Source organism: Nelumbo lutea, chromosome 1, assembly GCF_056320005.1.
Source record: "Nelumbo lutea isolate HS-2025 chromosome 1, American lotus-T2T, whole genome shotgun sequence".
NCBI classification, from domain to species: domain Eukaryota; kingdom Viridiplantae; phylum Streptophyta; class Magnoliopsida; order Proteales; family Nelumbonaceae; genus Nelumbo; species Nelumbo lutea.
Genome location: NC_142684.1, coordinates 43,732,849 through 43,755,537, shown reverse-complemented (window position 1 = coordinate 43,755,537; position 22,689 = coordinate 43,732,849). Strand labels below are relative to the sequence as shown.

Genomic DNA, 22,689 nt, shown 5'->3' with positions numbered 1-22,689 from the left:
CTATCCTCCGCCCTGCATGTTCCTAAGCTTAATACTAACTTGCTCTCAATTAGTAGCATTACAAAAAAACATAAATGTTCAGTAACTTTTTTTCCTGATCGATGTATTTTTCAGGATCCAAAAACAAGGAAGGTGATTTTGACTGGCCGTGAGACAAATGGAATCTACCTACTTGGAGGAAGTGCTCATCAGGAGGATAGTGAAACTAAGAAATCCTTTGTTTCTCAGTCCGTTGATCAAGTGATGCTTTGGCATAATAGGATGGGCCATTTATCCTTTCAGGCTTTGAAAAGTTTGTTTCCTAGTATATTTGAATTTGTTCAGGTGACAAGTTTGAAATGTGCAAGTTGTGAGCTTGCAAAACGTTGCAGGACTACCTATCCATCAAGTAATAACAAAAGCAATATTCCTTTTGAAATTGTGCATATTGATGTTTGGGGACCCTATCATACCACTGCCATGGGGGGTACAGATATTTCCTATTATTTGTTGATGATTATACTCGGTTCTCTTGGGTTTACCTTATGCGTTCTCGAGATGAGGTTCCAACATTAACCTGAATCTTTCATCAAATGATTTTAACCCAATTTGGGGTCAAAATTATTATATCCAACAATGCAAAAGAATATTTTTCAAACCCATTAGCCTCCTACATGCTTGATCATGGGATTATTCATCAGAGTACCTGCCCACATACACCAAAGCAGAATGGGGTTGCTGAAAGAAAGAATAGACACATGTTGGAGGTAGCCAGAGGTATTATGTTTACCTCAAATGTGCATGTACATTTCTGGGGGGATGTCATTCTTACAACAATTTATCTTATCAATCGAATTCTCTCACGGGTTCTTGACATGAAAACCCCATTCACCCTTTTATACCCCAATAAAGAATTGTTTACCATTACCCTCAAAACCTTTGAGTGCACTTGCTTTGTTCAAATCCTTGACCCTCATTGTTCCAAATTTGATCCTAAGGCCTCCAAATGCATTTTCCTTGGTTATGCCCAAACTCAAAAGGGATATTGTTGTTATAAACCGACTTCTGGAAAAGATTTGTCTCAATGGATATCACCTTCTTTGAGGATAAACCCTATTATCCAAGGGTTTCTCCTCAGGGGGAGAATAGTGAAGCCGGGAGTAGCTCATCGGAAGTTCCTTTTCCAATCCCATTAAGTGAAGAAGGATGTAATGGGGAAGGATGTCAAAGGTGCAAGGATGTGAGAGTCTATCACAGACGATATAGATAGGTCGACTTTGGACATCAGCAGTGCAGGCCAGTCCTAGTCCCCTCTGCAGATCCAAATCCCAGTACCACAGCAACCCCAGCTCCTTCTGCAAATTTAGATCCAAGTACCACAGTAGCCCCAATTCCTTCTGCAGATCCAGATCCAGGTACCACAGATACTACAGATGAGTGACATCTAACCATGGAGCCTTCACCTTCATTCAGTGACCTTGATCTTCCCATAGCAGTTCGTAAAGACAAACGTCGTTGCACCACAGCTCACTGCATTTCTCAGTTCCTATCCTATGATCATTTGTCTCCCTCCTACAAGTCTTTTCTCGCATCCATTGCTGATATTCCCATTCCCAAAACAATATAGGAAGCATTGGAAGTACCAGAATGGAAAGATGCGATAAAAGTAGAAATGAATGCTCTCATCAAAAACAATACCTGGGAGATAGTTGATCAACCTAAAGGAAAGAAACCGGTTGGATGTAGATGGGTATTCACTGTGAAACATAATGTTGATGGTTCTGTTGAAAGGTATAAGGCCCGATTAGTTGCAAAAGGATTTACTCAGACATATGGTATTGACTACTTAGAAACTTTTGCACCAATAGCAAAGATGACCACTATCAGAGTACTATTATCTCTTGCAACTAGTTACTCTTGGCCATTGTATCAGATGGATGTTAAAAACGCATTTCTCAATGGAGACTTGCAGGAAGAAGTTTACATGTAGTTGCCTCCAAGATTTTATGGTACGGAGACAGGAAAGGTTTGTCGGTTGAACAAAGCTCTATATGGACTAAAACAGTCCCCTGTAGCATGGTTTGACAGATTCAGACAAGCCCTTGATAGGTTTGGATATGTGCAAGCTCAGCCAGACCACACCTTGTTTATTAAGAGAGTGGGTTCCTCCATAACCTTGCTTGTCGTGTATGTGGACGACATTGTAGTAACCGGGAGTGATACTAGAGAGATTGAGTCTCTTAAGCAACTCCTTCATCAAGAGTTTGAGGTAAAAGATCTGAGAGAACTACGATACTTCTTGGGCATTGAGGTAGCTAGATCCAAGCATGGGATTTTTGTCTCTCAACGAAAGTATGTCTTTGATCTACTAGAAGAAATAAGAAGGTTGGGAGTTAAGCCTGTGGACACACCTATTGAACAGAACCACAGGATTAGTGCAGAGGGTGGAGAGCCTATTGAAGATAAAGCTATGTTTCAACAGTTAGTTGGAAAGTTTCTCTATCTTTGCCTCACACAACCTGACATCAGTTATGCAGTAAGTGTAGTTAGTCAGTATTTGCACTCTCCTAGAACTACTCACCTCCTTGCGGTTGAAATGATATTAGCATATTTGAAGAGGTCCCCAGGCAAAGGCATTTTGTTCAAGAAAAATGACCACATGAAGATAGAAGTCTACACAGATGCTGATTGGGTTGGGTGTGTTGATGACCAAAGATCTACCTCTGGATATTGTGCCTTTGTAGGAGGTAATTTGGTCTCCTAGAAGAGTAAGAAACAAAGTGTTGTTTCTCGTTCAAGTGCCGAAGTTGAATATAGGTCCACGGCAAATGGTGTGGCTGAGATTCTATGTTTGAGATCATTACTTAAGGAATTGGGTATTGTTTATGAGAAACCCCTAATGTTGTAATGTGATAATCAGGCCGGCCATCAAATATAGCCCATAATCCAGTACAACACAACAGAACTATGCATATTGAAGTGGACCGGCATTTTATCAGAGAAATGGTTATATCTCAAGAAGTATGCCTCATCACCTCCAACATGCAGGTTGCAGACCTACTCACCAAGGTTGTTTCAGTAGTAGGGATTAGTAGGGAGTCTTATCTATTCTGTGTTCTTATCTTATCTATTCAGTAGTATAGATTAGTAAGGAGTCTTCCTAAAAGTAGGACTCTTACCTCTTGTAATCTTCTATTTAAGGATCTGATATTATTCAATAAAAGACATCGAAAATTTCAGCCAAGAAAGAGCGAGGAGAGTTGGTGATCTCTTGAACAAATCACCATTAAGGCGCCAAGATAGGTTCCTCAAGAAAAGGGAGGAACAAGGGAAAACAGGAGGTTTTCCCTGTGGACCGACCCGTGACGAAATCCTATTCTCGGGCCCTTAACAGGGGTGTCTTCAGAGATGCAGAAGGCAGAATTTTAGCATTGTTCTCGGGTCCGATAGGAGTGGGTGACTCTTTGAGGGCGAAATTAATGGAATTACTACAAGGTGTAAGATGTGCAAAGCAGTTGGGACTATAACAAATAGAAATAGAAGGGGATTCAAAGCTGGTAATAGGATGGCTGCAATCAGATAGTTTAGGTGGATGGAACATAGACAGTCGATGAGGGAAATTATCTGCCTAACAAGAGAGATTTGTGTCTACTTCAAGTGGATAAGATCAGCTAATGGATTAGCAGATACATTAGCTAAACAGGGGGCTGTTAGGGGGAACATGTTCTGCAATGTTGTGACTCAGTGATTGTATCTCAAACCTCTACTCTAGGGTGACGGTTGTATTTTAAGTTTTGTTTAATGAAGTTACCGTTTCCGATCAAAAAATAAATAAATCTAGAAATGCTAAAGACCCAACTTCCTCATCTCTTTTCTCTTTTTTTTTATATTAATCACGGCCTGACACCCCCATAGGGGTTGTTACTCTTTTAAGTGAACAGTACAACATCACATCAATGGCTCTGTTCTTACAGAGATGATAATAGGGGGATTCAAAACTGCACCACTGCTGGGCAAAACCAACTAGGCTATCCCTCAAAGGCCTCTCCTTAAATGATCTTCAGAGCAACCTTCCAGATATCCTGCACTCCTCTCCAAGATCTGAGTTGATTGTGAAACATTTTAGAGAGGAAGGAGTGGTGACTCTAAACTTTGATGGCAGTGCCCAAGGCTCTACAGGTCAGGCAGGAATTGGAGGTGTAATCCGAGGGGAAAGGAGGAATGTCTGCTGGGCTTATAGTCCAGTCGGGAGGGCAGATGCTACAAAGGCAGAGGCCTTGGCTGCACTTACAGGAATTCGTTTTGCAAAGCGGCTAGGTTTATCCTCTTTAACCATTAAAAGGGATTCTGCAAATGCTATAGCTTGGCTAAGGGAGAAAGAAGGAGGACCTTGGAGATTATCACACTTGCTAGCTGAAGCTAGGGATATCTTAGACTTAATGACTGTGAAGCTCGTCTGGATTCCTAGGGAGCAAAACACTGTTGCTGATAGCCTAGCAAAATCAGGGCTTTTTAGAGAAAGCTTGCTTAGTGACATTTGTTTGCCTTTGCAATTCTGCCTTAGATGCTCTAGGCTTCTGTACATCCTCTCATGTACTTTGATCTCTCTTGTCTTCAATAAAAGCTATCATTGTTCAAAGAAAAAGGAAAATGTGCAATACAGTTGGATACAGGGGGTTACGTGGTCAACACATACTGCACAATAAATCCAGACTGTCCTTTATCACATAGACAGTCTGGATGTGTCATGTATGTCCCTGCAGAATGCAGATGGAAGAAAAGCTAAATATATACACGCACACAAGCAACAAGATTTAAGAAGATAAAACAAACAGAGTTCATATACCTTGGAAACAGTTTCAAGAAACATGCCAGGACGTACAGGAAGTGGTTTACGTCCTGTAATGCTAGCCTGGAAATCATAAGTAGAGATTCAGTTATTTTTGCAATACCAATACCTACGAATTCAAGATTCCATCACCTACAAAAATCAATGACACAAGGTTGATAATGCCCTCTAGTAAGCAAAAAGGAGCTCACCCTTCCTGCAATTCCACTTGCTGTCTGTCTATCAGCATTTTCCTCACCATTAACTAAGCTGTCTGCACCTTCATTTTTTCCTTGCATAACATTTTTTATCATCTCCTGGACAGTTTTTCCAGGTCTCATAGCAACCAGCTTGGACAAGAAGTTCACCTGTGGTTTAGGAAAAAAATGGAAACAATGGTCTATGGCTATAACTGTAGTACAAGAACAGTATTTGGTAATGGTAATAGTTCAACCAAATCAAGGAGAACTAAAATACTAAATGATGATCATTACTCCATCAGCCAGAGGCCCAGTTCCCACTTTGTATTTTAACTGGATATCTGGATTTGGTTCTATAAATGTAGGTCCCAGCTATCTGTGAGGGGTAGACTGGGAACAGTCCTAACCATTTGCCCTCAGACTTGAACCCGCGTTCTCATGCTTAGCAGCCCAGGGTTTTGCCGTCACACTAAGTAATGGTTTTGGTAGAACTATGCAAAATAATAATGTAGTGTTCAGGAAAAATGTCACCCATCAGAAGATCAAATATGAATTGAATCTTCTTAGCTAATAGGTAAGTTATAGTAATTTTACGTTTAATGGCAATAACCAAACATGTCATTCAATTAGAGATTATCTTACATCTTATTAACCAATATTAGAAGTAAACAGACCTCTGCTTCAGGAAGAGTACTTAAACCTCGATCATTTCTTTCATCCAGTATTCCACCCCCCACCATATTGCGAGCTTCTTCTCTGATCAATACAAGCCTTGCGAGTAGCTTCCGATCAGGAACAATTGGCCTAGATTCCATTGTCTGAAAAAACAAGTTGATGCATAAAAGACAAATTAATAAAATCATGACATAAATGGAGGTCAAGACCATAAGCTGGAGCACAGAATTGTTTCATATTCTAACAAACACATCAGAAGGAAATTTTCAACTCACTACCTCATAACACTTCAAGATGCCAATAATTTGCATCTTCATGAGGTGTTTCAATACTTGCACTACATACTGCAAATATACAATATCTAATAGTCCAGTGAATCAGATTAGTAAACATGCTTGGTGCACCTGCTTTGGTATAATACCAACAATAACACCAGATACTGCATAGACACCTTTCCACATGGACACGCATCTAAAATACATAAATTATATATTTTAACAAATCATACCATAAGAAACTTTGGGAAAAAATAGAAATTTCAACAAATATGTCAGGATATCATCATCGTCACCTAAGCTTTACCCGAACTATATGGGATCAGCTATTTATCAAAAAAACTATATGGCTACATGAATCCTGTTTCACCATTCCATTCTGTATAATGGCATATCCATTGTTAAATTATTAGTGTTTAAAGCATTTCTTACTACTTCAACCCATGTCCTTTTTGGTCAGCCCCTAGCCATTCTAGCCCCTTCAAAGTGCAACGGACTGTTTCTTCTTATAGCTGCTATAGATGGTCTTCTGCACATGTGGACAAACCATCTTAGTCTACTTCTTTCATGTTATCACCTATTGGAGATACTCCTAGGTTCCTTTGAATAACTTCATTTCTAACCTTACCTTTCTAGTTTTTTCCACTCGTCAATATCAGCATACACATTTCTTACACACTTATTTTTTGGATATGTTGTTCCTTGACTGCCCAACACTTCTGCTGCATATAGCATTGCTTGTATTACATGATAGTTCAGGCGTGAGGAAGAGAGAAAAGATAGAAACAACGATGAGAGAAAGAAAGTTCGGTTGGTCAGTGCAGATCCAACCCAGGAAAAGGATATTTATATTAAATAATGAATGGATAAAATTGTCCTTAGAAGAAACAATAAAATACAAAGCTGTACAAGCCTACAAGGCTGTATACTAGTACACATGCCCAAAAATGAGGTATGTAGTGAGAATGGGCCGGATGGGCCTAGTGTCTTTATTTTTCTTTAAGTTATGTTTATGACTTGTGTAAGTAGGTAGTGGACCTTATTTATGGACCTGTTTTTTCTTTTTTTATTGTTTTTTATTGCTGCCTTTAGTGATGGACGCCCTAGTAAGGGCACTCAAGTAATTGTCTTTATTTTTTACAACAAAAGAATAAAAGATATCATTGGGGGCTGAAGAGAGGTTTAGAACTCTCTCTCTTCTTCCCTTTCTTCCATCTTCCTCCTTTACTTTTCTCTCTCCCATTGTCAGGACTCGATTTTTGCTCGGTCCTCTATCTAAACCCCTAACTCGCCCTCAAACACCGATCAAACCATTCCGACCCCGCCGAAACCCAAAATATCCAAAAAAAAAACCCAAGTCTTAACCCCCAAATCCTCAAAATCCACTATTAATCTCACCAAAATGCCCCCTCATACCAAATTACCAAAATACCCCTCCTCCCATATTACCTTTATACCAAATTACCCAAATTTCCCTTGACCAAATTACCAAAATGCCCCTAAGATCAAACTCCCAAAATACCCCCTCTTCCAAAGTTCTCAAAATACCTCTTCTTCCAAATTCCCAAAATACCCCCCTTCTTCCAAAATTACCAAAATACCCCCTAACCAAATTACCAAAATATCCCTCCTTCCAAACTCCCAAAATTACCCATCGTGTCAAATGACCAAAATACCCTTCATTCCTCAAATTACCTGAATAGCTCTCTAAACCTACCCCTTCGGACCCCAAATTACCAATTTGCCCTCTGAACCCAAACCACTAAATTATCCTTTTATCCCAAATGACCAAATTATTCCCAAAAATTACGAAATTATCCTTTGGACCCCAAATAATTGAACCCTCCTATCCCTTTAAACCCAAACTTGCTAAAACTCCTCTTCTATCTTGAGAATTGGCAAAACCTTCCCCTCCTTCCCATTATAAATAGGAGGCTCCATTCCCAAGAAAGGAGGTCAGAGGAGAAGCGGAGGGAGGACCCAAATTGAATCGGAAAAAGTATTTTTGGGGGTCTTTCATTCTTTTGAAAGAGGTGGAGAAGAGGAGTTTGAAGAGAAAAAGGTTGAAGGGGAGATTGGGGGAGAGATTATTGAATAGTTGAGAGAGGGCGTCTTTAGAAGTGGAGAGAAAACAGAGGAAAAGGGAGGGACAAGTGAAGAAAAATGTAGGGGGCTCTCTCGTCGTCGAGCTAAGAGCAGAGAGAGACTCTCAGGTAGAGAGTCTCTTGATCCAGAGAGAGAGAGAGAGAGGGGTCTCTCGCTAAGAGGAGAGGAGAGTTCACAAAGATAAAAGAGTGGAAGAAATTAAGAGAGTTTTGAAGAAGGTTTGAGATAGAGAACGAACAGAGAGAGGGTTTGTGAAGGAGAGCAGGAGAAAGTTTGAGAGAGATGAGGCGATTTAAAGAAGGATCCAGCTGGTTTCATGTTGTTGTACAAAGCTTCTGTCCGGCGAACTTCGACCTCCAACTGATTTTCGGTTAGAAGAAAAACAACCTTTTGAAAAGAAAGGATTGTTTAAATAGTTGTAGAAAATCAAAAGGAAGTAGCAGAAATCAGGTTTCAACAAGAGAGAAGAAGAAGAAGGTGGCGGCAACTAGGGTTCAGAGAGAAAGATTTTAGAACATAACCTTCTCACTTACACCCCTAATTCCATTTCATTAAGTTAAACTTTAATAATTTACAAAGAGACCCCTAGTTGGGCAGAAAAATAAAAAACATAACATAAGAAAGAATAAAGCCCAGATTTAGACCCATTACAGCAAAGAACATAAAAATAAAAAAGGATAAACAGCCTATGGGCCATTCGGCCCATCTTCTCTACACTCCCCCTCAAGCTGAGCATAGATGTCAATCATCCCAAGCTTGCTAGTATCATGCTAAAGTTTAGCCTTGGGAATGCCCTTGGTGAGGAAATCAGCTAACTGTCCTTCAGAAGTGATGAAAGGTAGACACACCTCTCCAAAAGCCACTCTTTCTTGAATGAAGTGTCTGTCAACTTCAATATATTTAGTTCTGTCAGGTTGCACTGGATTGTGAGCAATGTTGAAGGGAACCTGATTATCACAATATAATATCATTGGCTTATCATGCTCAATACCGAGTTCCTCCATCAAGGATCTAAGCCACAGTAGTTCAGAAACTCCATGAGCCATGGATCTGTATTCAGCTTTGGCTGAAGATCGGGCAACAACCGATTGTTTCTTGCTTCTCCAAGAGACAATATTACTTGCCACAAGCTACAGTACCCAAAGGTAGATCTTCTGTCATCAATGTTTCTGGCCCAATCAATATCTGTGTAGGCTTCAAGTTTCATATGGCCATGCTTAACAAATAGAATTCCCTTTCCAGGGGAACCCTTCAAATAACATAGAATCCGCTCTACTGCTGCCATGTGAGTATCTCCCGGAGCATGCATAAACTGACTAATGCAACTGACAACATATGCAATGTCTAGCCGAATCATGAATAGATAGAGAAGTTTTCCAAGTAGTCTTTGGAAGACTCCCTTATCTTTCAAAAATATTCCATCTAAAGCAGAGAGTTTATGACTTGTATCAATAGGAGTAGCAATTGGTCTAGCACCCATCTTCCCTATTTCAAAGAGAAAATCAAGTACATACTTTCTCTGAGAGATAAGGATCCCATCCTTGGATCTAGCAACTTCTATGCCAAGAAAGTATCTCAATTCCCCTAGGTCTTTGATCTCAAACTCTGTATGAAGGAAAGATTCAAGATCATTAATCCCTGATACATCACTACCAGTCACAACAATATCATAGGCATACACAATCAGGTAAACGGCCAAGGATCCTCTCCTCTTCACAAAGAGGGTATGATCAGATTGTGTCTGTACATAGCCAAAGCTAACAAGAGCAGCCCTAATCCTTTCAAACCATGCTCTAGGGGATTGTTTGAGTCCATAAAGAGATTTCTTCAGCCTGCAGACCTTCACTTTCATATATGTTTCATACATCCCTGCAGGAAGAGGCATATAGACCTCCTCATTTAACTCTCCATTCAGAAATGCATTCTTTACATCCAACTGATAAAGTGGCCAATCTGAGTGTGCATCTAGAGATAGCAGAACTCTCACAAAAGCCATCTTTGCAATAGGAGCAAAGGTCTCCAGATAATCAATCCCATATGTCTGTGTATAACCTTTTGCAACCATCCTAGCCTTGTACCTTTCAATGGTGCCATCAACATGATATTTGATAGTAAAAACCTACTTACAACTTATTGGATCCTTCCCTTCAAGCAAATCAACTACTTCCCAAGTGTCATTCTTATGTAGGGATTCAATTATGTTCTCATAGCATCCCTCCATTCTGGAATAGTAAAAGCTTCTGATACAAACCTAGGAATTGGGTTAAAAGCAACAGAAGAAAGGTAGGCAAAATATGAAGGAAAGAGCAAACTATAAGAAAGGTGTTTGGAAATGCAATGTGCAATACACTTCCTTTTTCCTTTCCTAATAGCAATAGGGATATCAAGGTCTGGAAAGGATGACTCCAAAGGGGTTGTATCAGTACCTATTGTTTCTTCTATGATTGGAAGTGCAAGAGGCTCATGTGCTGAAGGAGAAACAATCTACTTGCTTCTGGTTCTCTGCTGTTGGTACAAGTTAGGATTATAAAGTGTCTATCAACTTCAATGTGTTTTGTCCTATCATGCTAAATTGGATTGTAGGCAATATTGATTGCAGCCGGATTGTCACAGTATAACATCATAGGTTCCTCCGCTTTCACCACAATCTCACTCAAAAGAGATCTAACCCAAAGAAGTTCTGAGACACCATGAGCCATGGATCTATACTCAGTCTCTACCGGTTGCTTCTTACTCTTCCAGGAGATCAAGTTTCCATCTACAAAGGTACACACTCCTAACGTAAACCTCTTGTCATCTAAGCAACCTGCCCAGTCTGCATCTGTATAGGATTCTAGCTTCAGATTCTCACGATTTGAGAAAAGAATGCCTTTGCCAGGGTACTTTTTTAGATATACAAGTATTCTCTCAATAGCTTTCTAGTGTTGAACCCAAGGTGCATGCATGTATTGACTCAAAACACTGACAGCATAAGAAATATCTGGTCGTGTCATACACAAATACAGCAGTCGGCCCACCATTCTTTGATATCTCCCCCCATCCTTTACCAACTCATCATCCACACCATTAATTCTGTGATTTGGATCAATAAGAGTGTCTACTGGTTTGGTCCCCAACTTCCCAGTCTCCTGCAGTTATGAAATGAAGATCCCATACTTGGATCTTGCAACTTCAATCCCCAAGAAGTATTTGAGCTCACCAAAATCTTTGATCTCAAATTCTTACTACAATGATTTTTTGAAATCACCAATCTCCTCCAGATCATTTCCTGTCACCACTATATCATCTACATACACAATCAGAATTGACACCAGAGCATCTCTCCTCTTCACAAAGAGGGTGTGATCAGACTGTGTTTGTGTGTATCCAAAATGGATGAGTGCCCCTCTGAACCTATCAAACCAAGCCCTAGGTGACTGTTTCAATCTATACAGAGATTTTTTGAGTCTGCACACCTTTCCTTTACCAACATTTTCATAAAAACCTGTTGGAATGTCCATATATACCTCCTGTAAATCACCAATGAAGAAGGCATTTTTGGCATCAAGCTAGAACAAGAGCCATGAATAGGTGGTTGCTAGAGATAAAAGGTTACGAACTGAACTCATCTCAACTACTAGTGCAAAGTTTTCCAGATAAGCAACACCATAGGTCTGAGTATACCCTTTTGCTACCAACCTTACCTCGTACCTCTCTATCTTGCCATCGGCCTTATACTTCACTATGAATACCCATTTACATCTAATTGTCTCTTTGTCTGGGGGGAGATCAACTATTTCCCAAGTTTGGTTTTTGACCAAAGCATCCATATCATCTTGCATGGTTGGTTTCTACTCAGGTTTGGAGAGAGATTCAGTAACATTCCTGGGTATAGCCACAGAATCCAGGGAAGAAAGAAAAGCATGATAGGAGGGTGATAAGGCAATGTAGGAAAGATGGTGTGAAATGTACTGGCCTGTACACTTTCTCTTCCCCTTACGAAGTGCAATGGAAAGATCAAGGTCAGTGGGATCAGCTGCAACAATGGTGTTAGGGACAGGAACATTATCATCAAAAAACATAACAGGCTCAAGAGGAATACCTAGAACTTTATCTGTCGAATCTGGAGTTTCAGAAGGACTGACAGAAAGTGGTATGGGTTAAGGATTTGTGGAGTCAACCATCATCTGCCGGCGCTGATATTTCTGTAAGGTTGCCCATAGTGACTCAGGTAATGAAACTAGAGGTGCAGGTGCTGGCTGAACTAATGGAGGTGTTGGCTGAATTGATGGAGGCACCAAAGAAACAGGAAGAGGAACAGACTGCGAGTTCTCCTCCCCAAAACTCTCCCCTAGAGGAGAACCACTCGAGAAGAGGTGGATTCAAAGAAGGTAATAATATCCATAGTGACAAATCTACTCCTCGTCATTGGGTCATAACAACAATACCCCTTTTGATTCTGAGCATACCCAAGAAAAACACATTTCTTGGTCTTATGATCCAATTTCTTACGATGAAGGCCAAGAATGTGAAACAAAGGAAACACAGCCAGAAACCCTCGGAGGTATATGAAATATCTCCCTATCTGGAAAAAGAAGACTAAATGGCACCTTAAACCCCAAAGTTCGTGAAGGAACACGGTTAATCAAATGCATGGCTGTAAGAACTTATCTCCCCAGAACTGCACAGGAATTGAAGCACACACCATAAGACTCCTTGCCACCTCCACAATGTGTCTATTTTTCCTCTTAGCAACTCCATTTTGTTGCGGTGTATATGCACAACTACTCTGATGATCTATGCCATGTTCTAAAAGATACATGGCCAGGTCCTTTTCAAAGTACTCTCTGGCATTATCTGATCTAAAAGCCTTACTTCACACTCCAAATTGTGTGACAACCATCTGGTGGAACTGTCGTACCAAGTTAGGAACCTCATCACGTGACCTCATCAAATATATCCAAGAATGTCGTGTATAATCATCCACAAACAAGAGAAAGTAACGGAATCCCCCCATGGAAGGGATATGATATGACCCCCATACATCAGTGAAAACAATATTAAAAGCAGAAGTACTTCTTTTATTACTTGATTTAAAAGACTGTCTACAATGCTTTCCTATCTGACAACACTCACACTCCAAAGTAGATAACTAAACAGACTCAAACAACTTTGGGAAAAGACATTTCAAAGAACTAAAAGAAAGATGTCCCAAGCGATTGTGCCAAAGCATAATCTAGTTCACTGACTCTGACCCACTACTACTACTGCTGCTAACATGATGGCCCTGATGTCTCGGAATCTCATCTAGAAGGTAGCTGTCATTCACCTCATGACCACTCCCAATCATCTTCTTTGACTTCAGATCCTGCAAAACACAATTACCAAGAATAAAGGTCACGGAACAATTCAAATTTTTTGTCAAAGAACTAACAGACAGTAGGTTGGTATGAAGTCTAGGGGCATGTAAAATAGAAGACGGAGTTATATCATTAGTCACTCTAACTATCCCCTTCCCAGCAATGGGCATATGTGAACCATTTGCTGTAGAGACTCTATCTCTACCAGAGCATAACTGATAGGAACTGAAAAGGGTAGGGGCATTAGTCATGTGCTCAGATGCTCCTAAGTCTATAATCCAATGAGGTCCCTCCTTACCTGAAGTGGATGCAAGAATTGTAGTTGCATATGAATAACCTGTATGTGCAAAAGAAGTGGTGTAGTTGTCTCCCGCATTCTGTTGTCCATCTGGAAGGCTAGAGCTAGGTGAACCTTTCTTACTCATAAGTTGTCCAAACCTCTCCAATTTTTTTCAGACTGCTGCTACTACAATGGATTCCCAATCAGATTGGAAAAGAGGGGCTAGAGAGTCTCCTATAGTGGCTATATTTGCATTTCCCTTCTTGTTTCTTATCCAATCAGGCATACGATTTGGATGAAGCTTCTAACAAGTGTCTCTGGTATGCTTAGCCTTCTTGCAATAATCACACACCAAGTCTTTCTTATCTTCCCTTCTCATCTCGCTACTCCCCCTGTCTCCATTCGGCTTAGGTTTTATTGTACTAACCATAGCCGACTAGTCAATCTTAGGCTATCTCAGCATTACATTCCTCCTACTCTCCTCTCCAGAGACAAAGGCATAGACCTGAGAGAGTGTCACACCTTCCCTAGAAAGAATAAGTTGCCTAGTAATGTCAAATTCAGGGTTCAGCCTTGCCAAAAACTCAAAAACCCTATTCCTCTCTATTAGTTTGTGATAAGTTGCTGCATCATTTACACTTCCCCATACCATAGTTTCTAAGTGATCTATTTCCTGCCATAGGGTTTCCAGCATGGAAAAATACACAACAAGAGGTTTTTTCTCCCTGTTTCATACTTTTCACCTGATTTCTTAACTGATAGGCTCTGGCTTCATTCTGCTTCTGAGAATAGGTTTCAGTCACTCCACCCCAAATCTCCTTAGCAGTATTAGCCCATAGGAATTTTGTTGCAATATGAGATAACATAGAATTACACAGCCAGGGCATTACCATGTAATTCTCCTGCACCCATCGGGAAGAGTGTATCAGGTTTCTTCTCCCCAATGAAATACCCTAATTTTCCGTGGGCACCAATAGCCATCTTAACTAATTGTGCCCACTCCAAATAATTTGTACGACCAAGTTTTACTGTAGTACTGATCCCAAACCCAAAAATATCACTACTACCTCCAACACCCAGTCCCACAATACCAATAGATTTCATCTCGGTATTCCAACTCTCCATTTTACTTCAAACAGTTAAAAAATAAGAAAAAATAGATTGGAGACCTTCAAAAAATAATTTAATATCACACACAAAGAAACCAACCCTTCTGGAAGAAGAAAACCCTAGCTGGAGAGAAATATCTCCTCCTCATGCCTCCCAACAGAGAGAAAAGTGAATCGATCACTCTGGGAGGCTCAGAAAATTCTAGAAACCAAACCGCCCTCTTCAGGAAATCAGAAGAAAACTAACAATACGTAGGCACCCATGATCAGATCAAAAACAAAGAGTCCAACTTTTCTGGACTCTTCCTCGTACTCCAGTTCTTCCTGATTTTGATGTCGAACAGTAGATCACCTTCCAGATGACTAGATCCCATCAAAAAATCCAAGAACTGGGCAAGCTATAGCAGATCGATCAGCCCTTTACTACTTCATGCAATCGGCTGATCTAGGGCTGCATGAGAATGCTTCGAGAAACCCTACTTGATGCTCTGATACCATGTAGGAATCTACTGAATTAAAAAATATGAAAGAAAAGTAGTTTCTTGAAGAGAGAAGGAGAAAAGAGAAGTTGAAAAGAAAAGAAAGCAAATAATTTTGCCGCCCCCTTCACTTATTATTTATACTAAAAATAATAGAATAGTACAAAGACAACTATGCCCTTATAGGGCGGCAAAACATAAAACAGCATATATAACACTTAAAAACATAATAAAATTTGGACTCACATAATTATTGTGGTCCCCACCTCCTATCTAACAATTAACATAAAGCATCTACTCAGAAAAACATCATAAAACTGATTAATCGTCTAAACCAAAGCATTCAAATTTTGCCAGTTCAACAAATACCAACAGCAGCATCATTATTTCATTCAAGGTCACAAGAGGTAAAAACTGATTACCTCATATCCCTAAGTTCCTATCCAAACACAATTCAATATTTAGAATACAATCCTAGTTTTGCTTCGGTTATTTGTCTATTTGTTTCTTTGTTTTTCTTTGATTCTCTATATCATTTTTTCTTTGCTAGCTTAATCTTGTTATTCTGTTTTACATTCAAGTTCAAATACGAGAATATGCTCATTCTCTAATAGGCTGAGAGGTCTGTGCTTCCTCTCTCTTCAGACCATTCAGCTGAGGGAGCAATTTCTGATAGAAAGGGGTGAGGGAGCAATTTCTCACCCTTTTGCTCAAGCTCCTACATCCAAAAGGGGATTGGTCTGGTTGTACAGAAGGTCTCTAATTTGGATTTGAAGTAAAGAAGGAAATCCAATATTCATATTGACAAGAGAGAGGGGTGCCTGACCCCTTCCCTCTCCCTCTCTCAACTTACCCAGATTTATCTACCTTATCCAGGTTGTTAAAGATTAGTTAGTTTTGTGTTGTTTTAATAGTAGATGTTTTATGTTAGTTGTTAGATAGGAAGTGGGGACCATAGCAGTTATGTGGGTCCAAATTTTATTATTTATTTGAGTCTTTTATATGTTGTTTTTTGTTTTGCCGCCCTATAAGGGCATAGTAGTCATTGTACTCCTCTTATATTTTTAATATAAATATTAAGTGAAGGGGGCGGCCAGATTATTTCTCTCTTTCTTTCCAAGATCTCTTCTTCTTCTCTCTTCCTTCTCTCTTCAAGAAACTACTTTTTTCTGTCATATTTTTTAATTCAGCAGATTTCTACTTTGTATTATTGCTTCGGCTAGGGTTCTTAAGCATTCTCATGCAGCCCTAGATCAGCCGACTACATGAAGTAATAAAGGGCTAATCGATCTTCTATAGATTGCCCAGTTCTTGGATTTTTTGGTGGGATCTAGTCATCAGGAAAGTGATCTTCGTTTTGGCATCAAAATCAGGAATAACTGGAGTACGGGGAAGAGTCCTAGAAAAGTTGGACTCTTTATTTTTTATCTAATCTTGGGCGCTCAAGCATTGTTAGATTTTTTTTGTTTTTCTGTAGAGGACGGTTCAGTTTTTGGAGTTTTCTAGGCCTCCTGGAGTGGCCGATTCACTCTTCTCTCTGTTAGAAGGCGCTGGGAGGAGAGAGTTTTCTCTCTAGATAGGGTTTTCTTCTTTCGGAAAGGTTTGTTTCTATATGTGTGAGATCAAATTGTTTTTGGAAGCTCTCCAACCTAGTTTTTCTTATTGTTGACCTGTTTGAAGATGGAGAGTTGGAGTACTGAGATGAAATCCACCGGCACCATGGAGTGTTGGAGGTAGTAGTGATATTTTTGGGTCTGGAATCATTACTACAGTAAAGCTTGATGGTACAAATTATTTAGAATGGACACAATCAGCCAAGATGGCTATTGGTGCCCATGGAAAATTAGGGTACATCATTGTGGAGGAGACGAAACCTGATATAGATTCTTCTCGATGGGTGTAGGAGAATTACATGGTAATGTCCTAGCTTTGTAATTCTATGTTACCTCACATTGGAAAAAATTTTCTATGGGCTAATACTGCAAAGGAGATTTGGGATGGAGTGACTGAAACCTATTCTCAAAAGCAGAATGTAGCTAGAGCCTATAAGTTAAGGAATCAGGTAATAAGTATAAAACAGGGAGATAAACCCCTTGCCATGTATTTTTCAATGCCGAAAACCCTTTGGTAGGAATGCAGCAACCTATCAGAAACTGGGAGAGAAAAATAGGGTTTTTGAGTTCTTGGTAGGACTAAACCCTGAATTCGACATTGCTAGGCAGCACATCCTTTCTAGGGAGAGTGTGACACTCTCTCAAGCTTATGCCTTTGTTTCTAGAGAGGAGAGCAGGATAAGTGTCATGTTGAGACAGCTTGGGATTGATCAATTGGCTATGGTTAGTACAAGTGTACAACCAAACCTAAGCCGAATGGAGACAGGGGGAGCAGTGAGACTAGGAGGGAGGATAAAAAGGACTTTGTGTGATTATTGTAAGAAACCTAAGCATACCAAGACACTTGTTGGAAGCTCCATCCACATCTCATGCCTACTCGGATCAAGAATAAGAAGGGAAAGGCAAATGTAGCCACTACAGGAGATTCTTCAACCCCCTTTCCCAAACTGATTGGGAATCCATTGCAGTAGAAGCAATTAGAACAGAACTGGAGAGGTTTGGACAGCTTATAAGTAATAAAGATACAACTAGTTCTAGCCTTTCAGATGGACAACAAAGTGCAGGAACCAACTACACCACCTCTTTTGCTCATACAGGTAGCTCATATACAACTGCAAATTTTGCATCCACTTCAAGTAAGGAGGGACATCCCTGGATTATAGACTCAGAAGCATCTAAGCGCATGACTAATGTACCTACCCTTTTCAGTTCTTATCAGTTGTGCTCTGGTAGAGACATAGTCTCTACAGCAGACGGTTCACATATTCCCATTGCTGGGAAGGGGACAGTTAGAGTGGCCAATGACATTACTTTATCTTTCGTCTTACATGTCCCTAGACTTCATACCAACCTACTTTCTGTTAGTTCTTTGACAAAAAAAATTGAATTGTTCAATGACCTTCCTTCCTGGTAATTGTGTTTGCCAGGATTTGGAGTCAAAGAAGATGATTGAGAGTGGTCGTGAGGTGAACGGAGTCTACCTTCTGGATGAGATTCTGAGACATCAGAGCCACCATGTTAGCAATAACAATAGTAGTGGATCAGAGTCAGTGAGTCAGATTATGCTTTGGCATAATCGGTTGGGCATCTTTCTTTTAGTTCTTTAAAATTTCTTTTTGCAAATTTGTTTGAGTTTGTCTGGTTATATACCTTGGAGTATGAAAGTTGTTAGTTGGGAAAACATTGTAGATATTCTTTTAAACCAAGTAATAAAAGAAGTGCTTTTGCTTTTGATGTTGTTCACACTGACATATGGGGACCGTATCATATTCCTTCCATGGGAGACTATCATTATTTCCTCTTGTTTGTGGATGATTATACACGGTCCTCTTGGACATATTTGATGAGATCCTGTGATGAAGTTCCTAACTTGGCATGACAGTTCCACCATATGGTTCTCACACAATTTGGAGTGAGAACTAAGGCCCTCATATCAAATAATGCCAGAGAGTATTTTGAGAAGGATTTGACCACATTTTTTGGAACATGGTATAAATCATCAGAGCAGTTGTGCATATACACCGCAACAGAATGGAGTAGCAGAGAGAAAAAATAGACGCATTGTGGAGGTGGCAAGAAATCTTATGGTGTGTGCTTTAGTTCCTATCCATTTCTAGAGAGGTGCAGTTCTTACATCCATACACTTGATTAACCGTGTTCCTTCACGAACCTTGGGGTTTAAGGTGCCATTCAGCCTTCTTTTTCCAAATGGGTAGATGTTTCACATACCCTTGAGGGTTTTTGGTTGTTTCCTTTGTTCACATTTTGGGCCTCCATCGTAAGAAATTGGATCCTAAGGCCAAGAATGTGTTTTCCTTGGGTATGCTCAAAACCAAAAGGGGTATTGTTGTTATGACTTTGTGTCGAGGAGCAGATTTGTTACTATGGTTGTTACCTTTTTTGAATCCACCTTGTTGGCAGATGTTGTACACAAGTTTAGTACCACAGGGGTACTTTTGTAATTTTCTTCATACTTTATGTTTTACGACCAGACTAGTATAAATAATAACTACTGCACATGCCTGCAGTATTCTTTTTGGGGCTTTCAGTCCTCTCACCTCTCCTCTCTTCCTCCTCTCTTCTCTTGCTCAACATGGTATCAAAGCAAGTCGTCCAGGCCTAAAGGGTGGTGTCAAGCAAATTTGTTGGGTTCATCCTCCAATGTCGAGTAGTTAGTCTCTTCATCTCTCAGAAGCTATATCCATCTGCTGTTCGACCTTAAGCAAGAAGATGCCTGTCTGGCTTTTCACCTTCCAGCGCAGAAAAGAGTTCTAGTTATAGAGACTTTTCATCTTCCAGCCCAGATGTCGTATCCATTGTCTGTTCAGCTGTAGAGAGGCTATCATCTGATGTTCGTAGAGAAAGTTCTGCTTTACAGAGAGGCTATCATCTGATACTCAAGAAGGTATTGTTCATCTACTGTTCGGGTGCCCTGGTATTCAATTGAAGTTTTTTTTGTATTTTCTTTGCACCCTTTGATGGACTGTTGATGCCCTAAGATCCGACTGTGGTGTTTCCTTCTTTTTTTGTATTATTGTTGTTCGGCTACCCAGTTGGTGGACTGAAGTAGCCCTTTTTTTCTTTAATCTCATTGACTTTTCGGCTGCCCTAAAGTTGGTATTGTACCAGGTCTGCCGATTAGGTGTGTGGTGAACTTCACCTTGTATCTTCCATTCTGTGGGGGGTCATATGATCTCTGTAAAACCGTAGGTCATACAGACCTGGTTATGTACTGCAACTGCAGTGTTCGTCTTTTGGAGTTCTACAAAATCGTAGGTCATACAGACTTGTTCAAGTGCTACAGCAGCAGTGTTTGTTCTTGGCTCCCTGTGAAACCGTAGGTCAGAAGGACCTGTTTGTATGCTACAATAGCAAGTGTTTTTTTCTTTTGTAGACTAAAGGTCATAAGGACCTGTTTCTGTAACAGCTCTGTGAGGCAATGCTCCTTCTTTGGGTGTTGTGTTTTCTTAAACCTAAAATCATGAGTAGTGAAGATTCATCCACATCTGGAGTTTCCTCAATGCTGAATGGAATGAGTGGGGGTGGTGACCTATCCTTTCCTATGGCTGTTGTCCCTCTTGATGGTTTAAATTACTTAGAGTAGTCAAGAAGGATCAAGTTATACATCATTGCAAGGGGGAAAATAGGCTATATTAATGGGAAAAACAAAGAACCACCCTCTGGGAATGCTAAATATGATAGGTGGAATCAGGAGAACAGTATGGTTATGTCTTGGCTCTTGGTCTCCATGCAACCTCAAATAAGGAAGAATTTCATGTGGGCTGAAACTACATATGAGATCTAGAAACAAGCAAAATCTACATATTCAGAACTGCGACATTATGCCAAGATCTATCGACTGCAGGCAGCATCATCTACTTGTAGACAGGGGGAGAGATGTTTATCAGTATATTACTCTGACTTGACTTCTGTCTGGAAGGAGTTGGATCATTACCAGAATGTGGATTGGAAGTGTGATGAGGATGCCAAAATGTACAAGAAACTTGCCTCCCAGCAAAGAGTGTTTGCCTTCTTACATGGTCTAAATCCTATGTATGAATCTATCAGAGTACAGATTCTCAGTTCTAAGGATCTTCCATCAGTTCAGGAAGTCTATGCTCTTGTATAATCTGAAGAGAGCAGAAGGAATTTGATGAACAGCCCTGGTGGGGATGCAGTTGTGTTGGCAGCAAAATGGGTGTCTCTACTAGTGTGGAATCTTCTTCCAGGAAAGGAGATCTCTAGAAAAAAAAAACAGAAGATAAGGACAAATTGTGGTGCACTCATTGCCAGAAACCCCGACACACCAAAAATACCTGTTGGGATTTTCATGGGAAACCAAAATGGGCTCAAGATCTGACTAAGAAGCAAGGTTCAAATGTGAATAAAAGGTCCAGACAACAAGGTACAAAGAAATACCACATGGCCAACATGGTTACTCGGGAGAATCAGCCCCCATTCCTACTGTGACTCAGACACATCTCTCTGGATCTGACCCGAAGGAGAATAATATGAATTCCTTCCGTGACCATTTAGAGCTCTATGGTAGAGCAATTCGTCAAATAGATGCTCCTCCCTCAACCTCATTTGCATCTACGTCAGGTATGAAGGAATGAGAGATCAATCATATGGATGGCCGAACCCTGCAGGAAGGTTGGGCGAAATTTCAAAAATTTTCTCTCCCCTCATCTGGGAATCACATTCCCTGTTTTAGAAAATCTGCATTTTCAAGGGTCAATCTTGAACCCTAAATCGAACCAAATCTAAAACCAGAAGCAAGAGAGGGATATACCTGATACAAAGAAATAGTATCTCCCAACGAAAGTGTTCACGCCCAAAGAAAGACTCCAAAGACTGCTCCTACTGAAGATGACACACTGAATGTTGGAGAAAAATCAGCAGTGTCCGTCCAACGAACCGAACCCTTCACAAGAAATCGCTGGAAGCTATGAGCACAACTTCAAATCAGCCTTTCCCCAAAGGCTGATATCAAGATCTGATCTTGATCGCTCCTGCTTAAAGAGGAGATCGAACTGGCAGTTATGGTGGCGACAGGAAGGAGGCGGCAAGGAGAAAATAGTGTAGTCTCATTGGATGCTATGTTCTCTCTTCTGTAACTCTTGCTCTGAAAATGAGGATGTGTTGATGATGTTGTCACCCCCTCCTCCTTTTAAAATCTTAAAGGGATCAGCTCCTAATCCCATTAGGAGTTGTTGATCCAAATCATATTTGGATCTGAATTCCCTTCAAGTGATAAGGATGGACCCTTATCTAATCTGCAAATTAGATCAGCCCTCTCCAAATCTTATTAGGAGGTTTCCAGATCTAAATCTCATTTAGATCTAGACTCTCTGAGTGTATAGGGTTAAGACCCTATCCTATCTACTAATCTAATCTCAGATATGCCCCTTAATTTAACTGATCAAATCAGCCTAGTTCGAAATGGGCTTTAGGCCCATGAAGTCTTAGTGCTCAGTATGCTTCCAAGCTACTGCCCAGTTGGGCTTCTTTGTATGGCGTGGGACCCAAACATTTATCTACACATCAGCCACATGGGTTCAGCCCAGCCTTTGTTACAAAGCCTGGCCGAATACACTGTTAACACAGTGAACCCCGTGAAGCCCATCACATGATGAGCCCAACAATTACACTAAGTGGTCCTTGGGCCAAGCCGCCTTATAAAAACCCAGGGACTGTGGGCAAATGCAAGATTAGCCCATCAGGTATTACCCTCAATGGTCTTACACTTAACCTCTCAACCCATAATAATCATACACTGCCTGACAAGAGAGGACATCTCCCTCGG

The 22,689-nt window shown here is 40.4% G+C and overlaps 1 protein-coding gene across 4 annotated transcripts in view; it reads right to left on the bottom strand.

The window, feature by feature from the left end:
* The window catches only part of LOC148874453 (protein PEP-RELATED DEVELOPMENT ARRESTED 1, chloroplastic), a 67,310-nt gene that overhangs the window by 24,140 nt on the left and 20,481 nt on the right, over positions 1-22,689 (bottom strand). For 3 of the 4 annotated variants that reach the window (XR_016102811.1, XM_088956539.1, XM_088956530.1), the window contains 3 exons: positions 5,682-5,825; positions 5,020-5,175; positions 4,826-4,891 (listed from right to left, as the gene is read on the bottom strand). Coding sequence is in view for 3 of the 4 variants with exons in the window: in XM_088956539.1 (XP_088812665.1) it covers positions 4,826-4,891; positions 5,020-5,175; positions 5,682-5,825 (366 nt within the window). In the remaining variant the exon portion in view is untranslated. The remainder of the gene's footprint in view (positions 1-4,825; positions 4,892-5,019; positions 5,176-5,681; positions 5,826-22,689) is intronic. The other variant, XM_088956546.1, reaches the window with a different exon arrangement.